Raw genomic sequence first — 19,117 nt, 5'->3', positions numbered from 1 at the left:
TAGGTGCTCAAGGAACGTTTGTGGCGACCTCAACGGAGGGAAGGTACCACATGCGCGCAGTAGGTGCCTGATGGCACAGAAGCTGCTCAGGCGATGTCGGTGGGCTCTAAGCGAAGGGAGGGGGGCCAAGCGCACAGTAGGTCTTGGCGAACGTGCCCGGGTGAGTGGAGTGGCGCACAGTAGGTGCTCAGGAAGGGTATTCCCATGCCCTCCCGGTGGGTCCTCTCTGCTCCCCTCTGCCTCCTCACCTTTGTTGTAGAGAGAGCCGTCAAAATAGTAGCTGCCCGTATAGAAGCCAGTGGCCAGCTCGATGAGGTGGCGAGCCCACGTGTTGCCAGCGCCTGGGAAGCTGGCCAGAGCGATGAGCTGCTTGGACTTGGCTGGGAGGAACCTTCTGTCCATGCAGCGGTTGTCTGCAAAAGGCAGGGCATGGTCAGGGGCGGACAGCGCCCGTCCGGAAGGGACCAGGGCCTTGAGCCCCATCCCGGCCCGCTTCCCAGCCATACGACCCAGTGCACAAGACAGAACTCCTTCCGGGCCTGCCTCCCCATCTTTAAAAGGAGAAAATGGTCCCTCATCACAGGATTGACGTGAGGGTTACATCAGCTCATGGATGAAAAGGGTTGATCACATAGCAGGGATTCAATGAACATCAGCTACAAGGAAGCGTCTTCTCTCCTGCCTCAGTTTCCCCCCGGAACAGCGAGTCGCTCTCTCACACCGCCCCCAACTCCACCGTCCTTCCCTCTAGATGCAAACCCTCATACGGCATCCACCTGCATGGGATCCAGTCCAAGGTTCTGATCTCGGCCTCCAAGTCCCGGGTGGCCTGGCTCCTTCGTCCTCCGGGGCTCATCCCACCCCCCACCCCCGCCTGCCGGCCCTCGGGGTCTCCGCACTTCCTATCTGTGCCCTGCTCCTTCCTGACTCGGCACCTTGGGTAGGAGCCTTCGCTGCCCTCCCACCTGCCTTTGCCAGGCAGACTGCTGCTTTCCTTCCACTCCGCTGAATCAGCACCGCCTGCCTTCCCTACTCCCTGGGCTATCATTCTCGAACACTGTCCGTCTCCCCCATATGGCTCATCTCAACTGTTACTCGAACGACTATTTGTTTAGTTGGAGACCCTGCCTACATTGCTTTCTGCTGCCTCCCCAGCACTTTCCGTATCATTTGGCATAGAGTAGGGACGATACCAGTGTCTTAAACGGATGGATGGACAGACACATAGATGGGCAGGTAGAAGGACGGATATCACGGCGGATGGATGGGTAACAATATTTACTTTGCAGGCATCTTGTACGGGCTGACATGATACATGTAATATGTTAACGCGCCAAAGTGCTCGCAGGGGGTAGTTGGTTTTTTTTAGCCTTCAGCTTCCTCATCTGTACATGGGTTGGGCAGGTGGGTACCATTCTGATCCTCTGGCTTTCCAGAGTCCTCCCAATGCCCCTGTTGTCAGAGCCTCAACACCTCCCACTGCAGCCCGCCCCGGAGCTGAGAAGGCACCGCGGTGGTTTCTTTTGGCCCCTACGGATGTAAGGGAAGCTGAGGGAAGGCCAGCACAGGGGACTCTGCAGTGGAAGGGGAGAGGAGAGAATCCTAGAGTTGGGGCTCCAGCCCTGCTCTGCACTCTGGGCCAACGACCTCAATCCTCAGTTCGGGTTGTGGACAACCCCCTCTCCCCTGCCCGAGCTCGCCACGCTGCTCCACATCCTACTCCTACCCTCTCATCCTTCCCTCCCACTCCTGGGGAGGGGGAGAGAGAGAGAGAGAGAGAGAGAGAGAGAGAGAGAGAGACCGACCCAAGGAGGCTCCTCACCCAGGACTAAGCCCAATGTGGGCCTCCATCCCACGACCACGGAGTCATGACCGGAGCCGAAATCAAGAATCAGACACCCAACCGACTGAGCCACCCAGGTGCCCCCAGATCACTCCAGGATTAAACACTTCTGTTTCGAGGAGCCACTCCCTGTCCTCACCCCGTTTCCACCCCACTGCTGGCAGACTTGTCCACACTCTCCAATCCACTTCCTCCTACTGTTCCCAGCAGCGCCGTTCCGGGCTCCAACCCGCTGCTGCAGGGAGCCTGTCCCGCCCGAGGCACCGGTGACCGCCCCCGGCTCAGCATCTGATACCGCCCTCCATCCCGTCCTTCCCAGAATTCCTCCCCAGGTTCCACATGGTCTTTCCTGTTCTGCCAGACCTGCCATTACTGAAATCTATGAGCCACACTGGTGTCTCGTAACGGCCCCTCGAGGGAAAAGTTTGAAGTCCCGAACTGAAATTCCAATTCCTCCAGCGACTTGCTGGGTGGCCTGGGGAAAATGATGGATCTGAGCCTCAGTTTCCTCACCAGCAAAATGGGACTCTTGACAACCATGGTGTCCTCGGGCGGGTCAAATGAGGGCGTGTGCCGTTAGCACAGGGCTCTCCCACATAGGGATGCCAATCAACTGTGGCTCCTACTACTAGTCAGAGGGCCGGTTCCCCTCCCCCACTGCCCAGGTCGAATCTGTGCAGAGCACAGCCGACTCTGGAAAAGAAGAATCCGGTCTTTGTTGAAGCCAAGGGGGTATCTGGGAATGGTTTTCGTGGAAACATACTGCAAAACAGCCTAGGTGTATAACTTTCCGGAGTATGGGAAGGTCTTCTATTTTGTTTTAATAAACATTTATTCATTTTTGAGAGACAGCGTGAGCTGGAGAGGGGCACCGAGGACCCGAAGTGGCCTCTGCACCAACAGCAGTGAGCCAGACGCGGGGCTCGAACCCACAAACTGAAATCGTGACCCAAGCTGAGGTCACAGGCTCGAGTGACTGAGCCACCCAGGCGGCCCAGGTCTTGCGTTTTGAAAGGGGCGTGAATTATCCACTTGTCACTGAATAGCCCATTTAAAATGTGTGCATTCTACGCTATGCAAAGGTCACTTCAAAAACCGTAAGCAAATACTGAATTAAAATTAAGGATACGGACCCTGAAGTGTCACAGTGTTTGCAACTGAACAGCTGACCCTCAAACAGCATGGGTTTGACCTGTGAAGGTCCACTCACCTGCAGATTTTTTAATAAACACAATAGGCTACCATAAATGTGTCTTCCTGAAGATTTTCTTAACGCTTTTTTTTCTCTAGCGTATTTACTGTGACACAGCATACGATACATGGAGCATTGAGGCTTGCAATCAAGAGCAAGCCGTTGGTAGTTAAGTTTTGGGGGGAGTCAGAAGTGACATGTGGATTTTCGGCTGTGCAGGGTGTCAGCACCACCCCAACCCCTGACTTGTTCAAGGGTCAACCGGACCTTGAAATGCATGACGAAGGCAAGGACCAAGGATGGCGAAATGGGAGGTGGAGGATAAATGTAACAGAATGTTGACAAATGTGAAATCTATGGGACACATTATGGGTGTTTACGGTAGGATTCCATTTTTTTTTTTTTTTTTTAATTTCCTGGAGGCTGGACATTTTTCCATCATAAAATGCGGGGAGGGAGGGAAAAAAAAAATCTGGCCCCTCAATTTCTCCAGAAAACAGAATGCTCCATTCAAATACTTGAATGGGAGGCCAAGACCCTCCCTGAGGTATAAAGGCTGTTGTTTTCAGCCCTAAAAAGAAAGTTTATTTGGTGCTTAAGCTCCGTCAATCAGACAAATGCTGGAGGCAATACTGTAGAGAACTCTGGAATCAGACAGACCTGGGCTTTAGTCTAGGGCTGGTAAGGGGGAGCTGTGTGATACTGAACGAGTCTCTTCCCCTCTCTGAGCCTGTTTCCTTACCTGTAAAATGCGGCTAGTCACCTTACAGGATTAAATGGATAAGATGTGTGAAGTATTTCCAATATATGCTGAGAAGCTGTGGTTAAGAGTGGAGCCTCAGGGGCGCCCGGTTGGCTGTCGGTTAAGCGTCTGACTTCGGCTCAGGTCATGATCTCACAGTTTGTGAGTTCGAGCCCTGCGTCGGGCTGTGTGCTGACAGCTCACAGCCTGGAGCCTGCTTCGGATTCTGTGTCTCCTTCTCTCTCCGCCCCTCCCCCACTAGTGCTCTGTCTCTGTCTCTCAAAATAAACAAATGTCAAAAATAAAAAATAAATTTAAAAGAAAACATTAAAAAAAAAAAAGAGTGGAGCCTCAGGACCCAGACCACCTGGGTTTGACTCCCAGCTCTGCCCTGTCCTAGCTGTGTGACTCTGGCCAAGCTACCCAACCTCTCTGTGCCAGGTTGCATCAATTGTAAAAGAGTAATGATAGCAATGCCTCGGTCACTGGACTATCGTGGAGGATTAGAGGAGTTAATTCGGTGTAAGTGGCTTAGACCGTATCTGGCACTCAGGTGTTCAATGACCATCTAGTTCCTGGCAGGAACATGACTGTTTAGCACATAGTAAATGCTCAATAAATGGCAGCCGAGACGGACCAGGCTTTTGGCAGCCCTAATAAGCCACAGGCCTCTCAAACCTCGCCAGCGTCGAGGAGCTGCAAGCCTGACGTGGAAAAACTAGAGACCAGTAATGGCCTGGGGACACGGCACAGGGAAGGAGCAAAGTCATCAATGAGGGGCTCTTTATCTGCTATTGAAAAGGCTCCAGGGGCGCCTGGGTGGCTCAGTCGGTTGAGCGTCCGACTTCAGCTCAGGTCACGATCTCACGGTTCGTGAGTTCGAGCCCCGCGTCGGGCTCTGGGCTGATGGCTCAGAGCCTGGAGCCTGCTTCCGATTCTGTGTCTCCCTCTCTCTCTGCCCCTCCCCCATTCATGCTCTGTCTCTCTCTGTCTCAAAAATAAATAAACATTAAAAAAAAATTTTTTTTTAAAAAAAGAAAAGGCTCCAATGTCTGTTCCCCGTCCCCATCAAAGCCATTCGTGGTCATGGAATGATTAATCTATGTAGAACTCTCCGCTAGGCTAGGGGACACAGTTCTGCACAGACTGACAGACACTTCCTGCAGGCGAACAAAGGCTCGTCCCCCTCACGGGAGTGTAAACAAAGCCAAGAGCCACACTTGCTAAACTGATTCCCGCTCCCTGGGCTCTTAGCAGGACCTCAGGTGCCACGGAAGCAGCCACCGATGGCCACCCCTGGTAACCCCATGGGACCGAAAAGGGGACAAGATTTTGCTGGGGCTGCCACTAGCTTTTGGCACCTCTGTGCACATCAGGAAAAGGCGCTCTCTCCTTCCTCTGGGCAGAGAGAGGCACTTCCATCCGGAGGGCAGAGCACGGGCTGGCTTTCAGGCACCACCTTCCCTGTAGGTTGTGCCTGTGCAGTGCCCAACCTGCCCAACCATACGGGGTGGCCCGGTTCCTGGGAGATGAAGAGGAGTCTAGCCCAATGGTGTTCTACTGGGTCTCCAGGCTTCAGGGGGTATGGGGAGTGTTCTTTACACTGGGGCTAGGGCTTTCTAGCAGGGGCTCTGGAGTCAGAAACATGAAAACAAACCACTCTTGTAGATGTACAATTGTGGCCAGTTCTCACCTCCCGGGTCTTGCTTCTCCTACCTGGAAAATGGGGATGATATTGCCCTGGTCACAGACTCACTGCAGGCTTTACATCATGAAATGAGCTGAGGCTTCGCACAGGACCAGCGCATAGTAGGTGGTCGGCATATTCAGACATCGGGGTAACCCCTCACGGGGCTCCCTTGGGCCGAGTGTCCTGTCAAGGCACCTCTCCAAGAGCCACCCACCCGTCGTGATGCCTCGGTCAGGGGGGATGGTTTTCATCTAGAAGTTTTCTCAGTGGCGTGACCTCAGGCAAGGCCCTGAACTGTTCTGAGTCTCAGTTTCCCTACCGTCAAGGGGCCGTGATGATTATTCCCGCCTCCCAGGAGAGCTGAGGGGATTCAGAGAGAAAGCGTGAACTAAGGACTCAACACAGACTCTGGCGCAAAGAATGTCCCGGAGACGCATCCTCAGCACCGCGGCCACGGGCTGGCAGCCACAAGGGGCGGGAGGGGAGCTGAACAGGAAGTGGGGGTCCCACCAGCAAAGGGAGGGAGGGGGGCAGAAGTGGAACGTGTGAGACGGAGAAAGAAGAATTTATACCTCAACAGACTCCTAGAATTCAAAGGGCTCTTGGAAGTCCACATTCTATAACTTCATTTTACCGATGGGGAAACTGAGGCCCGGAAAGGGGAAGTGGCTTGCCCAGGATCCTGCAGCGGCTCTGTGTTGGTCCCCCAGGTCCCCCACGCCCAGCCCTGGGGACGTCACACTCAAGCTCACTGCCTCCACTGCAGGAGAAGAGCCACCAAAGCGGGGGGCTTCAGTATGCGGGACAGAGATGAGGGTCTGCAGACCGCCCCCTCCCCCTCACCTGAGGCCCTCCTTCCGTTGCCCGTCAGGGTCGCTAAAGCCAAGTTCCCCAGCCCCCTACCCCCCGGTCTGAGCAGCACCAGCGGCATGAAAGGGGCTGACCCGGGCATCTCCGGGGAGGGAAGCCCCTGGACAGCATCCGGGGGTCAGCTGGCGGAGCCCAGGCTTACCTTGGACCTGCGTCTGGTACACGATGAAGTAACGGGGGGTCCCGCAGCTCTCGAACTCCTCGGCGCTGCACTTCTGGGCGCAGAGCTGCTCGTCCTCCCGCTCGTGAAGCGGGAAGCGCGTGGTGGGGAACCCGCAGTGGCAGGCGGTGCCCGCAAGGGCCGCCAGCGGGTACTCCTGGAGCGGGACACGGGGAGGAAGGAGGTCAGCAAACCGCGGGACTGACCGGGCTCGCAATGCAGAGGAGGGCTGGCGTTCCCAGCGTCCCCTTCGCGGCCAACTTCACTCTTACAGCTCTGCCCCGCCCTGCGCGCCTCCTACGCGGCTTTATTAAGCGGTAACTGACAAATAAAACCAGCACCGGCGTCCGCGTCCACGCCGTAGCTGCCAACACTAGAGAAGGAAAGCCGTGTGATTCAATTGCATCGAGGCCCTGAGCCGGGTGGGCTCCGCTTTTCCTGCAAAGGCGGAGACTAGCGGAAGGCGGAAAGTACTGGAGACACCTGAGCTCCAGGAGGAAGCTTTCTCCGGGAGGACCGGAAGGAAAACTTACCAGGAAATGTTCTTCTCACCGTCGCCCGCCCTGCCACCGTTAAGTCCCCCGGGCCGAGGGGGGGGACACGAAACCCACGCCTTGGGAGAGGCTGTGTGAGCCCGTTCTTTCACGACAAACAGGATACTGACAGCCACGTGCAGCCACGATTTCGTGGCGACAGCTGCTCCCAATTGCTTCATTTGTCCCGAGGAGCGGCAAAGCGGGGGAGGGGGGGGGGGACTTGGATTCGGAGGGGACTGGGCTGCCCCTTGCCAGACTGGCCTCTGCTCCAGATCCGCAGCCCTGAATCCTCCCCGATAGCGGGTCCCAGGAATAATCTAGTAACAAACCAATTCAGCAAGCGTGGCACCATAGGATCGGTTTCTTTCTAACAGACATTGAATAGGGACTTCACCTCTTAGCAGAGACAGAGAGAAAGACAGGGAGGGAGAGACAAAGACGCTGGTACGCAGGTGGGTCTGCGTGGGCCGTGACTGATGGCATTTTCTAACAGGTGATACGCAGCGAGCCTCCCCCGATATCCTAGATCTCCTCCACCCGTGACGCGGGCAGTGCTGTACCCTCAGTCACTTAATCCCCGAGATTTTTTTTCCTGTGACCCCCTAAGGAGATCAGAAGAAACTGGAAGAGGGAGGTTTGCGGGGGAGGGGGGGGGGCTTCCTATCCACCCACATACCCTCAATTCCCAATCCCACGTGCAGTCTGACCCTTTGTTACATGCTGCTTTGCCCTGGGACCTCATTGTCTCACTGTTGGTGTCCCACCTGCAGGCTCCAGGGCCCTCGGGGACCAAGGACTGTCCACCTGGAGGGGATGCCATGGAAGAGGGGCATCCATGCCCACCCGAGAGAGAGAAAGTTGGATCAAAAGCTGGTCAAACCTCCTAAGCCTATGAACTTGGCCCCTGACTTGCCAGGAAGTCTCTTAGGAGCAGCAGAGCAAGCACTCAGGAAATGCTTGGTGACTTGAAGTTGCCTGCCTAGAGGCTCTGGAAGCCTCTCTGGGGAGGGGGAGGGGAGGTCTCTAGGGTAGCTCAGAAATTCAGAGCGTAGGTGTGGCAGGGGCCTTCCCCTGTGCGGGCCTTGGTTTTTGTCATCCGTGAAATGAGGGTGAAAATTCTCGAGTCTAAGCCTTGACGTGAGAGGTGAAGCGTGAGATCCGTGCTCGGTGAGTGGCAGCCCTCTGCGTTCCTGCGAGGTGTGCCTCATGGATCAGGGGCCCCCGTGAGGGCTGGGCCAAGCAGGACAATTCAGTGCAGGTGGGGCATTCGGGAGTTGGGGTCCAGGCTGGAGCACCCAGCAGGAGCCACGAGGCAGGCCCCCCCCACAACCGCCAGCATCTTTGAGGACAGACACGCCATCTTGGTGACCGTGCATCCCCAGCACCGAGCATGGGGCCTGGCACAAAGTAGGTTCTCGGCATGGGCAACCACCTTTCTGTGGTGGGGGAGGGGCGCTTCTGCTCGTGCAATGAGCTCACCTTGAAAGAAGGACAGAGTTCCTCAGACATCACTGAGTGCCAGTGTTGTGCCCAGCTCTGCTCTGGGTATGGGGGGGGGGGCATCAGTGTTCAAGGCACACCCCCTACCCTTGTGAAGTTCACTCTCTGGTCAGGGAGGGAGGATCTCGGGCTGAGAAAGGACCCACAGATCATCTAGTCCAACTTCAATCCAACGCCCAACGTTCTGGATGCCACACCTGCCCTGACTCGACGTGCTTGCCTCCGGTGACGGGGAGCTCACTCTGTCCCAGAGTGGGGCTGCCCTTGCCTTTCCCTGACAATCGTCTACTCATGCCTGTAGGCCCAGTTAGGAGGTCAGCCTCAGGCCTGAGCATTCCCCACGATTAGAACAAACCCGCTTCCTCAGGGGGAAAGAAATCGACCTCCTGTAACTTCCACCCCTTAGATCCACAGGAAACTGTTGCATTTCTCTCCCGTGTCACACATCAGAGGGATGACCCCCTCATCCTGCCCGAGCTGCGGCTTCTCCAGCCAAGCACCCCCTTTCCTCCAGCTGTTCCACACTGCCCCCCCCCCCGCACCCCACCCCCCGGAGCTTTGTGAACAGGACCCCGGGCTCACCTTCTCAGTGCAGAGATCCACGCACTTGTCCACGGACATGTTCGGCATGGCGGCTGTCACGGGCAAGGCCAGGGAGAGGTTGTCGGGCCTGCGGAAGCAGCCTCGGAAGACAGCGCTTCCATCTGGAGGGCCAGAGGGGAAAGCAGTGATCAGATCTCAGCTTGGCAAACCACTTTCTAAAGAAAAGTGCTTTTATGTATTTTTTAATGTTTGCCTATTTTGAGAGAGGGTGAGAGAGCATGTGCCTGTGAGCGAGGGAGGGGCACAGAGACAGGGAGAGAGAGAATCCCAAGCAGGCCCCGTGCTGTCAGCTCACAGTTCCAACTTGGGGCTCGAGCTCACGAACTGTGAGATCACGACAGAGCCCAGATCACGGGTCAGACGCTTAACTGACTGAGCCAGCCAAGTGCCCCGAAAAGTGCTTTTAAATCGAAGCCCAGAGAAGGCAAGAGTCTTGCCCAAGGTCACACAGTGTACCAGAGTGGAGACGGATCGGCTACATAATTCAAAGTCTTCTCAACCCTGGCATCTTTGTCAACGGTCCCGGATGTTCCTGTGGGGCCCTATTGTCCCCTTTTGTCAGCGTTCCTGTGCCTTATTCATCCTCCACAACGGTCACCCCCTATTCAGGGGGATGATACATGCCATGGAGGATTTTTGTGATCCCCTCAGGAGACAGCTGCTCGAGGATCGAGGGAAGCAAAGTACCCAGGGCTGTCTTCTCCCTCCCATCATCCTCTGCCCACCCAGTGCTGAGCACCTACAGGTTACGAGGGACTGATCTGCCGGAGGGACCGCCTTTAAGATAACCCGATCAGGCACACAACAGGGAATTCGGAGGCCGCACAGTCACCCCAAAGCAACAGGCAGCGATGATGCCTGAGGCCCGGTTTGCCACGAGCAGGACCCGAGACAGTGTTTTCTTGAGGTGTGCTCTCAGGAGAGGGGGGCGGGGGAGAAGCAGGGCAGGAACCGAGCAAGGATGTCGCCTCGGCTGGGTCCCACCCAAGCACGGATGACAAGCCGTGCCACAGCCGGTCCCACTGCAAGGAAAGGGGCCCGGCCTTGGCCGTGTGTCCCCCCTTCCCCGCCGCGCGTCAGATATTGGCCGCGGGACACAACGTCCTGGGAGAGCCCGCTCCTCTGGGGCCAAGGTTTATTTTCGCACGAGTGGGCACCAGACGTGAACCACTGGCTGCTGGCAGTCACTGCAGGGAAAGGGGACGTGGGCGGGCCCCTGTGGCACCCACTGTGGGGGGCACACAGATGTATAAATAAGGACGTTCCCCACCGCACTCACTCGCATTAACACGTGGAAGACTGGGAACAGCCGGGTGTCCAACGACGAAGCACCGGGCAATAAAATACAGACCACCACCACAATGGGACTCCATGCCCCCGCCAATAATGACAACGGCATTCAAGGCTCCTTTAGAGAGCTAAAGATGAGTTCAAGATGCTAAATATAAGCAGAGACTATCAAACTGCCCATATGACCAAATATCAATTTTGTACAAAAGTGATCTCTCAGGGGCGCCTGGGTGGCTCAGGCGGTTAAGCGTCTGGGTCTTGACTTCGGCTCAGCTCACGATCTCAAGATTCTGAGACTGAGCCCCACGTCGGGCTCTACCCTGACAGCACAGAGCCTGCTTGGGATTCTCTCGCTCTCTCAAAATAAACAAACATTTAAAAAAGGCTCATTTATTTATTTATTTTTAACGTTTATTTATGTTTGAGAGAGAGAGAGACAGTGCGGGAGGGGGAAAGAGACAGGGAGGGAGACACAGAGTCCGAAGCAGGCTCCAGGCTCTGAGCTGTCAGCACAGAGCCCGACGCAGCGCTCGAACCCACAAACCATGAGATCATGACCTGAGCTGAAGTAGGAGGCTTAACCGACTGAGCCACCCAGGCACCCCCATAAAAAAAGGTGCTTTTTTTTAATAAAAAAATGAACCCTCAACATTAATCTCTAGAGGGACCTACGCAAACATGTTGACAGCCACAGTCATCTCTGAACGGCAAGCATGATGGTCGTTTATGTCAACTTGGCGAGGCTATGACGCCCCAGTGTTTGATCAAACATATGTCCAGGTGCTGCTGGGAAGGTCCTTTGTAGATGTGGCTAACATTTATAATGAGTTCACTTTGGGAAGACTTACAGGAGAGTTCCCTTGAGCACAAGGGTGGGCCTCATCCAATCAGTTGAAGGCCTTAAAAGCAAAACCTGAGGTTTCCCAGAGAAGGAATTCTGCCTCAAAGCTGTGGCATTAACTGCTGAGTCTCCAGCCTGCTGATCTGCCCTAAAAATGTCGGGCTTGCCAGCTTCCACAACTGCATGAGCCAATGCCTTAAATAAGCCTCCTAACGTATATATAAATAAAACTCCTACAGGTTCTGTTTCCCTGGAGAACGCTGACGAATGGAGTAGCAGCATAGGCAATTTTTATTTCCATCTTTTTAAAACCCTTTTCTTTTTCTACAGTGAATATGTATTTTTTCAATGTCATTAAGACAAATCTAAAAGTTTTTAAATGCCCCTGTCAAATTTCCCAAAAGGTTCATGATGCCCATTTAATTTTTTGCTGTTGTTTGTTTATTTTTGAGAGTGAGAGAGAGCGAGCATGAGTTGAGGAGGGGGAGAGAGAGAGAGGGAGACACAGAATCCGAAGCAGGCTCCGGGCTCTGAGCTGTCAGCACACAGCCCGACCCGGGGCTTGAACCCACGGACCGTGAGATCATGACCTGGGCCAAAGTCGGACGCTTAACCGACTGAGCCACCCGGGCGCCCCCATGATGCCCATTTAAAATTGAGGTCAGCCGTGCTCATGTTTGAGTTATGTGAACCTTTCCAGAACACGGCTTTCACGTAAAACCAAGGACACCGTTCCCATAGTGCAGATCAAAACCAGGGGCTCAAAAATAGACGTCAGTTACCGAGTGCCTACCACGTGTGAGCTGCTGTGCTGGGAACTTCACAAACATCACCTCACTGCACCTTGGGGAAAACTCTGGAAGGCGGGGAGCAAACTCTCATTTTGCAGCTGACAGTGGCAGGACTTAGACCAAGAGGTCATGGGACCAACCTAAGGCCCCCACCGTTGGCAAAAACTTACTATGGATCGCTGTCAGCAACAAAATGTCAGCCCTTCGGAAAAAGGGAAGCAAGTTAAAGTTGCAAACACATATATGCCCCCACTCTATAGTCTGTCTCTGGGTCTCTCCGGGGTGTCAGCCCTCCCCGTTGGCATATAAACATCTATTCACATTCACGTGCAGGGAAAGGGCTACGGAATCGCTCCCCAGGCAGAAAGACGGTGGAGGAGGGGGAGGGAGGGAGTTCGGGAATGATCGGCTTAAATGTCAGCTGTCACCCTAGTGATTCCTTCTACCACCTGGCACCCAGTAGCCCGAAGTCATTCCTCGCGGAGGCAAATCTAGCAAACGGAGAAGACATCTGGAATTTGGTTAAATGGCTAATTTCCAGAGCGCGCCGCAGGCTCGCACCATCCAGTTCTCTCTTCCCTGCTTTCCTGGAGCCCTCGCTCCTGCTCCAGGCTGGGGAGGGAGGTGGTGGGGGCTGTGGAGGCTGGGGGTGGCCAGGATGCTGCTGACTCGCCCTGTGGTCCTCCAGGCCTCAGTTTCCCCCCTTATGCATGGCAGGGTGGGGAACAGACTATGCAGATTGCTCTTCTGGACAGGACAGCCCTCCAGCCCCCAAATGAGGAACTGCTACCCCCCAAAGGCCACCAGTGTCCTGTGTGGGGAACACGCGACAGTCTCCCATCCCGTGGCCCAGGATGCTCAGAGGGAAGCCCCATAAACTCATGAGTCATCCCGAGGAAGATTCGATGATGCTCAGAGAATGTGCTACCCAAGGGGAGGTCAGGGAGGGAGCCAGGCATTTGAGCCAAAGACTCGCAGCAGTGAGGTGGGAAGCCCAAAGCAGGTGCACAGACCCTCACTTACCCAGAAAACTCAGTTAGCTGTCAGCCCACTCGGGTCACAGGGCAGAGAGACCCCGCCTTGCTTTTAGAAACAAGGGAGTTTGCCTTCTCTCTTCAACTCTGCTACCATTCACTGAGTCCCCACTGATGCCAGGCTCCCTGCTGGGAGCCTGGGATCCACTTAACCCTCACAGCACCCAGATGGGGTAGATGCTGGGGCCTCTCCCGTTTCACAGACGAGCCGCCTGAGGCTCAAGGAAGCTGCCTTCCCGTGGCACAGAGCGATCAAATGACGGAGTGAAATGGAAGCCAGGTTTCTCTGTCTCCCAAGTCCATGCTCCTTCCAATAATAACGATGCTGTTATGATAATGAGATGCTTATAGTAATATCAGAGTATCCCCATTACGATTGTGGCTCCTGAATTATCAGTCGCGTGCTATCCTCCGGGAACCAGGCTGAGCGCTCCCAGGCGTGGCCTTGTTGAACACGCACATCGGCCTGTGATCTCAGGATCCCCATTTTGACAGATGAAGAAACGAGGCTCAGAGGGCTGAAACCACTCGACCCAAGTCAGCTGTGCCACTCAAAGAGGCAGAGGGGATACTGGAATCTAAGTGACACGTCTCCTCCACTCTGGAGGGTATTATCGGAGGCTGTGCGCCAGGCAATGTCTAAACACTTGATATACTTAAAAGAAGTTTTAGTGTTTACTTATTTTGAGAGAGAGGGAGAGCGTGTGCACGCAAGCAGGGGAGGAGCAGAGAGAGGGGGAGAGAGAGAATCCCAAGCAGGCTCCATGCTGTCAGTACAGAGCCCAACGTGGGGCTCGATCTCACAAACTGGGAGGTCATGGCCTGAGCTGATATTAAGAGTTGGGCTCTGGGGCGCCTGGGTGGCGCAGTCGGTTAAGCGTCCGACTTCAGCCAGGTCACGATCTCGCGGTCTGTGAGTTCGAGCCCCGCATCAGGCTCTGGGCTGATGGCTCGGAGCCTGGAGCCTGTTTCCGATTCTGTGTCTCCCTCTCTCTCTGCCCCTCCCCCGTTCATGCTCTGTCTCTCTCTGTCCCAAAAATAAATAAAAAACGTTGAAAAAAAAAAAATTAAAAAAAAAAAAAAAAGAGTTGGGCTCTTACCCCACACACCCTAACACTTGATATACTTGGTCCCCTATTCCCTACAAGGAAGGTCTCTTTCTCCCCATTATACAGAAGGGGAAAGTGAGGCTCAGAGGGGGACAGTGACTTGCCCAAGGCCACACAGGTGACAAGTAGCAGCTTCTGGATTCCAACCCAGGAATGTCTGAGCTCAGAGTTCTCACACTCTCTGGGCTGTCTCTCTTTAGAAGCCACCCCCGGGCCTTGAATCGGCATTTTCAAAACACTGGGCCATTTATTTTGTCCCAGGATCCTGCCCTTCACGCTCGCTCCACTTAATCATTCACAAAGTCAAAGCTGTCGCCCTGGGACATCTGGACACTGGAGTCGGATTTCTTGGAGCGCCAAAAAATGCCCAGGTCTTGACTCTGAGTCTCTAAACCCATATTCAAATTAACCTTCCTCTTTCCCACCAGGACGCGAATCAAGAGACCATCTCCCCCGGGTCATGGCTGAGGCCGTGAAGGTTGCTACGGGAATCAGTTTTGGGGTGGAGGCTAAGAGTGGCCCCTTTGGGACTGGGGCAGTCCTGGGTACACTGTAGGGATCCGAAGCCCACGATCTCTTGCCCTCAAGGGTGCTTCCTTCATGGATCCCCACCCCCACCCTTCTGAGACTGTGCTGGGGAAAAGAGTTGTGTCAGAAGCAGGGGGTGGGGGGGCGGTGTATGGACACCCGTGGGGTGAGTGCATCCGTCTGCCCATCAGCGGGGCGGGAGGGGCTGACTGCGAGATTACCTGTGGGCCTGGTTGTAGTCTGGGAGGTGGGACGTGTGTGCATAATGTGTGTGACAAGGAGGCAGTGTGTGCATCTTGTGGACACGTGCGGTAACGAGAGAACCGATCTGTTTGGGCATGTGAATGCTGAGCACCGAGCCCACCAATGCGGCCACGTGGCTCTGTCTTCGTGGGAATGTAGGACCCTGAGGGTGTAGGCTGTCTCCTGACGGTGGGCATCTGTACGTGACCGTGTGGTTGTGCGTGGGACCTCTACCACGGGGCAGAGATGCAATCCTCGGTGATCTCTCTGGGTTGCCTGGCAACCATGTAGCTTGGGTGGAGAAGGGCTCTCTCTCTCTCTCCTAGCGGAGGGCCGGGCTAAGCCGCAGCCAACTTCCCCCCCAGACAGGCTCGATGCCACCAGGGGTCGGGCATTTCTCAAAAATTCCCTGAACAGCCAGGACCTCAGATCCTGCAAGCATGTCTGTTTCCCCAGTGCGAGGCCACTTCATGCTTGTACCATACAAGAGACAAGATCACAAGGATCTCCCCGGGGTGCTGAGAGCACAGGGACCCCCATGCCTGGAGCGCGCAGCCGGGGCACTGCTGGGATCTGTTTCGGTCCTGTGTAACCCTGAACCTGACGTGAGTCTCTGCATAGGAGTGTGTCTGCCCGTGGGCACGTGACAGCTGGCGCCCCGCCCAAGGTGGTCTTTGGGTCACCACTGCTAGGAGTCACCCCTACATCCTCTTGCAGATATGACCTTGCGTAGCTGAGGTCACCGGGGCATCACTCAAGGTCCCGTGAGCCCACACGCGTGCATCTGGACCTCCCCCCTGGCCAAACACCCTGCTTTCAACACCCCCAGCTGGGGGGGCCTGGCTCTTGGGCTCTGGCTGATGGGGCTACATCAGCATGCGTCTGCAGGTGGCCTTGAGGGGGTCGGCCCTGACCCAGGGGCTCCAGAAGAGGCACCAGTCTGGCACCACACCAAAAGGCCATAGCACTTTCCTGGAACCGACAGGCTCGGGACGAGCCGCCTAGCTAAGGAGCGGAAGCCTAGCGGCCAGGAGACACGAGCTCTGGTGCCACCTCTACTTCTCTTCCCTGGACCTCGGAGTCTGTGCCTGTCACGCAGGCAGCTCTTCCCATAGTGCCCGTTGGCGGCTACCCCCTTCCTCGGTGTTCGCCCTTGGGCAAGTTTCCTCTCCTTTTGGAGCCTCGATGTTCTCATCTTTAAAATGGAGATGCGAATACTGGGTGGTTCACTCTGAGACGGATACGCCTGAGTCTGGCGAGCCGGAAGTAGAGTGGAAGGGGCAGGTGAAGGTCGGTGGACCGGTCTCCTTGCCTCCTGCCCTAAGACTTAACCCGAAAAGCAGTGGGAAGGGGGCAGGAACCTCTTCCCTGCCATCTCTCCAGGTGATTTCCTCCTTTTGGCCTGGACGCCTGGACGAAGGCCATCTGCAGGCCGCCAGACTGAGAGAGTGGGAAGGCGGAAGGAAGACCGTAAGCCCAGTTCCACGGAGGTTGTCTCCCTTTGACATTTAAGCATCTGCTAATGAGTCCCTGACCCTACCAGCTTAGAGAGGAGGGCTGAGTTGAATGCCCTGAATACCAAATAAGGTGAGGTTTCAAGGAGCCAGAGTGGGATCAGGAGGCATTGCTTCGAGTCTCTCTTTGGGCCACGTGTGTCCAAGGGTGTGGTAAGGAGGGGACCAGGTGCGGGAAGGTGGTTCCAGGAGCAGTTGGCCTGTTGGATGTGGGGTTTTCCTACAGTCCTGCCCATTCCGCTTTTGGGGGGGGGGGAACCGCAGGGTCGCAGAGGGCTTCCTGATGTCCGGCAGGAAGGTGGGGTTCTCAGGGATCGGGGGAGCACTCTGCAGTCCATTTCTCTCTGCAGGTTGCTGTCTATTATGGCTTGGTGGTCAGAACATGGAGAAGACATTTAATTCTCCCACGCCCCTCCTTTCCTCCATCTGTAAAATGGACAAGTGGTCCTCCCCATCAGCGGTGAGGCCTTCTCATTACTTGGGTCTGCAAAGCAAGGAGAGGTGGCCAGTCAGGATCCCTTGACCTTCCTAACACTCTTCTGTGATAGAATTTTGCACTCCCACAGCATGAACAGATGCCTTCCCGTTTGCAGAAAGCTCTGGTGCCCAGCAGAAAGAGAACTGGTTTTAAATTCAAACGGGGGCACCTGGGTGGCTCCGTCAGTTAAGCGTCCGACTCTCGATTTTGGCTCAGGTCATGATCTCGTGGTTCGGAAGTCTGAGCCCTGCCATCGGGGCTCCAGGCAGAGGAGCCCACTTGGGATTCTCTCTTTCTCCCTCTCTCCCCACCCCTCCCCCAATCGCATGCACTCTCTCTCTCTCTCAAAACTAACTAAATAAATAACTAACTACATAAATAAATTCAGACAGACCTGGGTCAGGTACTTACTAAGCTGAGTGTCCTTTTGGGCAGGTGTCTTCACCTTCTAAGCCTCGGTTTCCTCATCTGTAAATAGGGATCACATCTGCGCTGCACGGTGAGAGTGGAGGTCCCATGTGATGGCATTTAACGTGCCTAAGACCTAACCAGGACTCAGTAGCCCTCCCTGCTCCTTTCTCCTCCGCTTGTCCATGATGCGTGAAGGGTGGCTAGACTTTACAGAGCAGACGCTCTCAATGTCCCGATGTCAGGGCCCCTGGCGCTCCCTGTCCAGATACAGATGGACAGCGACCCACAATATATACCCAGGACTCTGCCTTAGGGCTGGTGAAAACAGGCTGGGCCATGTCCCCAGGGGCCACCCTCAGCCAGTGATGGGGGTGTGCGGGAGGGTAAACGCTGCAGCTTCCTGCCCCTCCAGGGGGACACCTCTGAAGCACGTTCACCGCCGTCTCCCCGAGCTCCCCAGTGGCATTAACTTCGGCTGTCCTCAGCGTGCCCTGCCCTGTAGCGGACCTTGTTTCGGCTCTTTCCCTTCCTTGTCTCACTTCTCCATCCCTCCCAGAGATGCATCCTGGGGTCACTTCCCAAGCAAACCAAGGTTCCCATCCTTGCCTCTGGGGGAACCCAACTTAAAATATCTTTGGATCTCGGAGCACTAGTAATCCCCCAGGGAAACCCCACGTGGAGTTCAGGGCCACTGCTCTTCACAGCCCAGACTCTGTGAGAATGGTCCCCCTGGACAACAGCAGCAGCCCTGGGTCATGTCTTCCTCATGGCCAATGTTACTACACACTCAGGATGGTAATCACATCAGCTGTGCTACATCTTGTACACACTGTATCTCAATCCTTGCAGCAGCCTGTGAGGTGGACCATACTATTATCCTGTTTTGCAGGTAGAGGCCTCGGAGATGTAACGAGATTCAACTGCTTTTTTCCAGGTCACACAGCCAGCGGGGAGCAGAGTTGGGATGTGACCCCAATCCTATCCGACACCCCATTTTGGTTTCCCACCCCTCTGCCGTTCTGTGGGAAGCCTGCCCAATCCTAACACGGTCGGGGTTTCCAGAGACCCCATACCAGCCACCTGAATTTCCCAGAAACCCTCTCCGGCCCCGCAGCAGGGGCCCCAGCGTCACAAAAGCCCATGCCCCACATTCTGGTAATGTCAGCTCTTCATTGCCAGGCCAGCTGGGATGGTGCATGACCTCGGCAGCTTGAGGCTTTTACTAGCAAGAGGTGAACAGAGCAACTGTTCATCAACTCTCTTTGCTGGGGGCAGATGAAGAACAGCCTGGAACCAGCTGCAAGTATCTCTGAAGTCCTATCATCTCTTTGTTCCGGGGCTTCACAAAAATGAGGTAAATGTCACCAGGCATCAGCTTAAAGACAGGCGTGGAAGAGTTCCCCTTGGTTTGAAAGAGGCCACCACCCCCTGGGTAATTAGGCCAGGCTCTACTGCATTAAAGATGCCAGCGAGGAGGAAAGGCAGGGAGCTGGGAGCTGCAAACGGCCACCTATAATCAGAGAGAGATTGAATTACACAAAGAGCCTAACTGTCCGAGAAGAATTCAAACCAGCTATTTTTAGGCAGCACCAAAGGCTCCCGAGGGCTGTTGCAAATTCAAACGGCTTGAATTGGGTGCTACGTGAAGCACACTAAGGAGTTTTCATTCTAGGAAGAAAGGGGCATCACAACGGCTATGTGCTCTCTCGATTTCATCTCACTTGGTGGTCACAGCAATCTTT

The 19,117-nt window shown here is 55.1% G+C and overlaps 1 protein-coding gene across 2 annotated transcripts in view; it reads right to left on the bottom strand.

The window, feature by feature from the left end:
- Positions 1 to 19,117, bottom strand: part of WSCD2 (WSC domain containing 2) — a 54,682-nt gene that overhangs the window by 14,958 nt on the left and 20,607 nt on the right. For both annotated transcript variants that reach the window (XM_042910668.1, XM_042910669.1), the window contains exons 4-6: positions 9,116 to 9,237; positions 6,480 to 6,654; positions 249 to 413 (exon numbers count right to left, since the gene is read on the bottom strand). In XM_042910668.1, the coding sequence (XP_042766602.1) occupies positions 249 to 413; positions 6,480 to 6,654; positions 9,116 to 9,237 (462 nt within the window). The remainder of the gene's footprint in view (positions 1 to 248; positions 414 to 6,479; positions 6,655 to 9,115; positions 9,238 to 19,117) is intronic.

The sequence above is a fragment of the Panthera leo genome, chromosome D3, assembly GCF_018350215.1.
Source record: "Panthera leo isolate Ple1 chromosome D3, P.leo_Ple1_pat1.1, whole genome shotgun sequence".
Lineage (NCBI taxonomy): Eukaryota > Metazoa > Chordata > Mammalia > Carnivora > Felidae > Panthera > Panthera leo.
The sequence above is the reverse complement of the archived record's forward strand: the minus strand, read 5'-3'. Positions and strand labels throughout refer to the sequence as shown.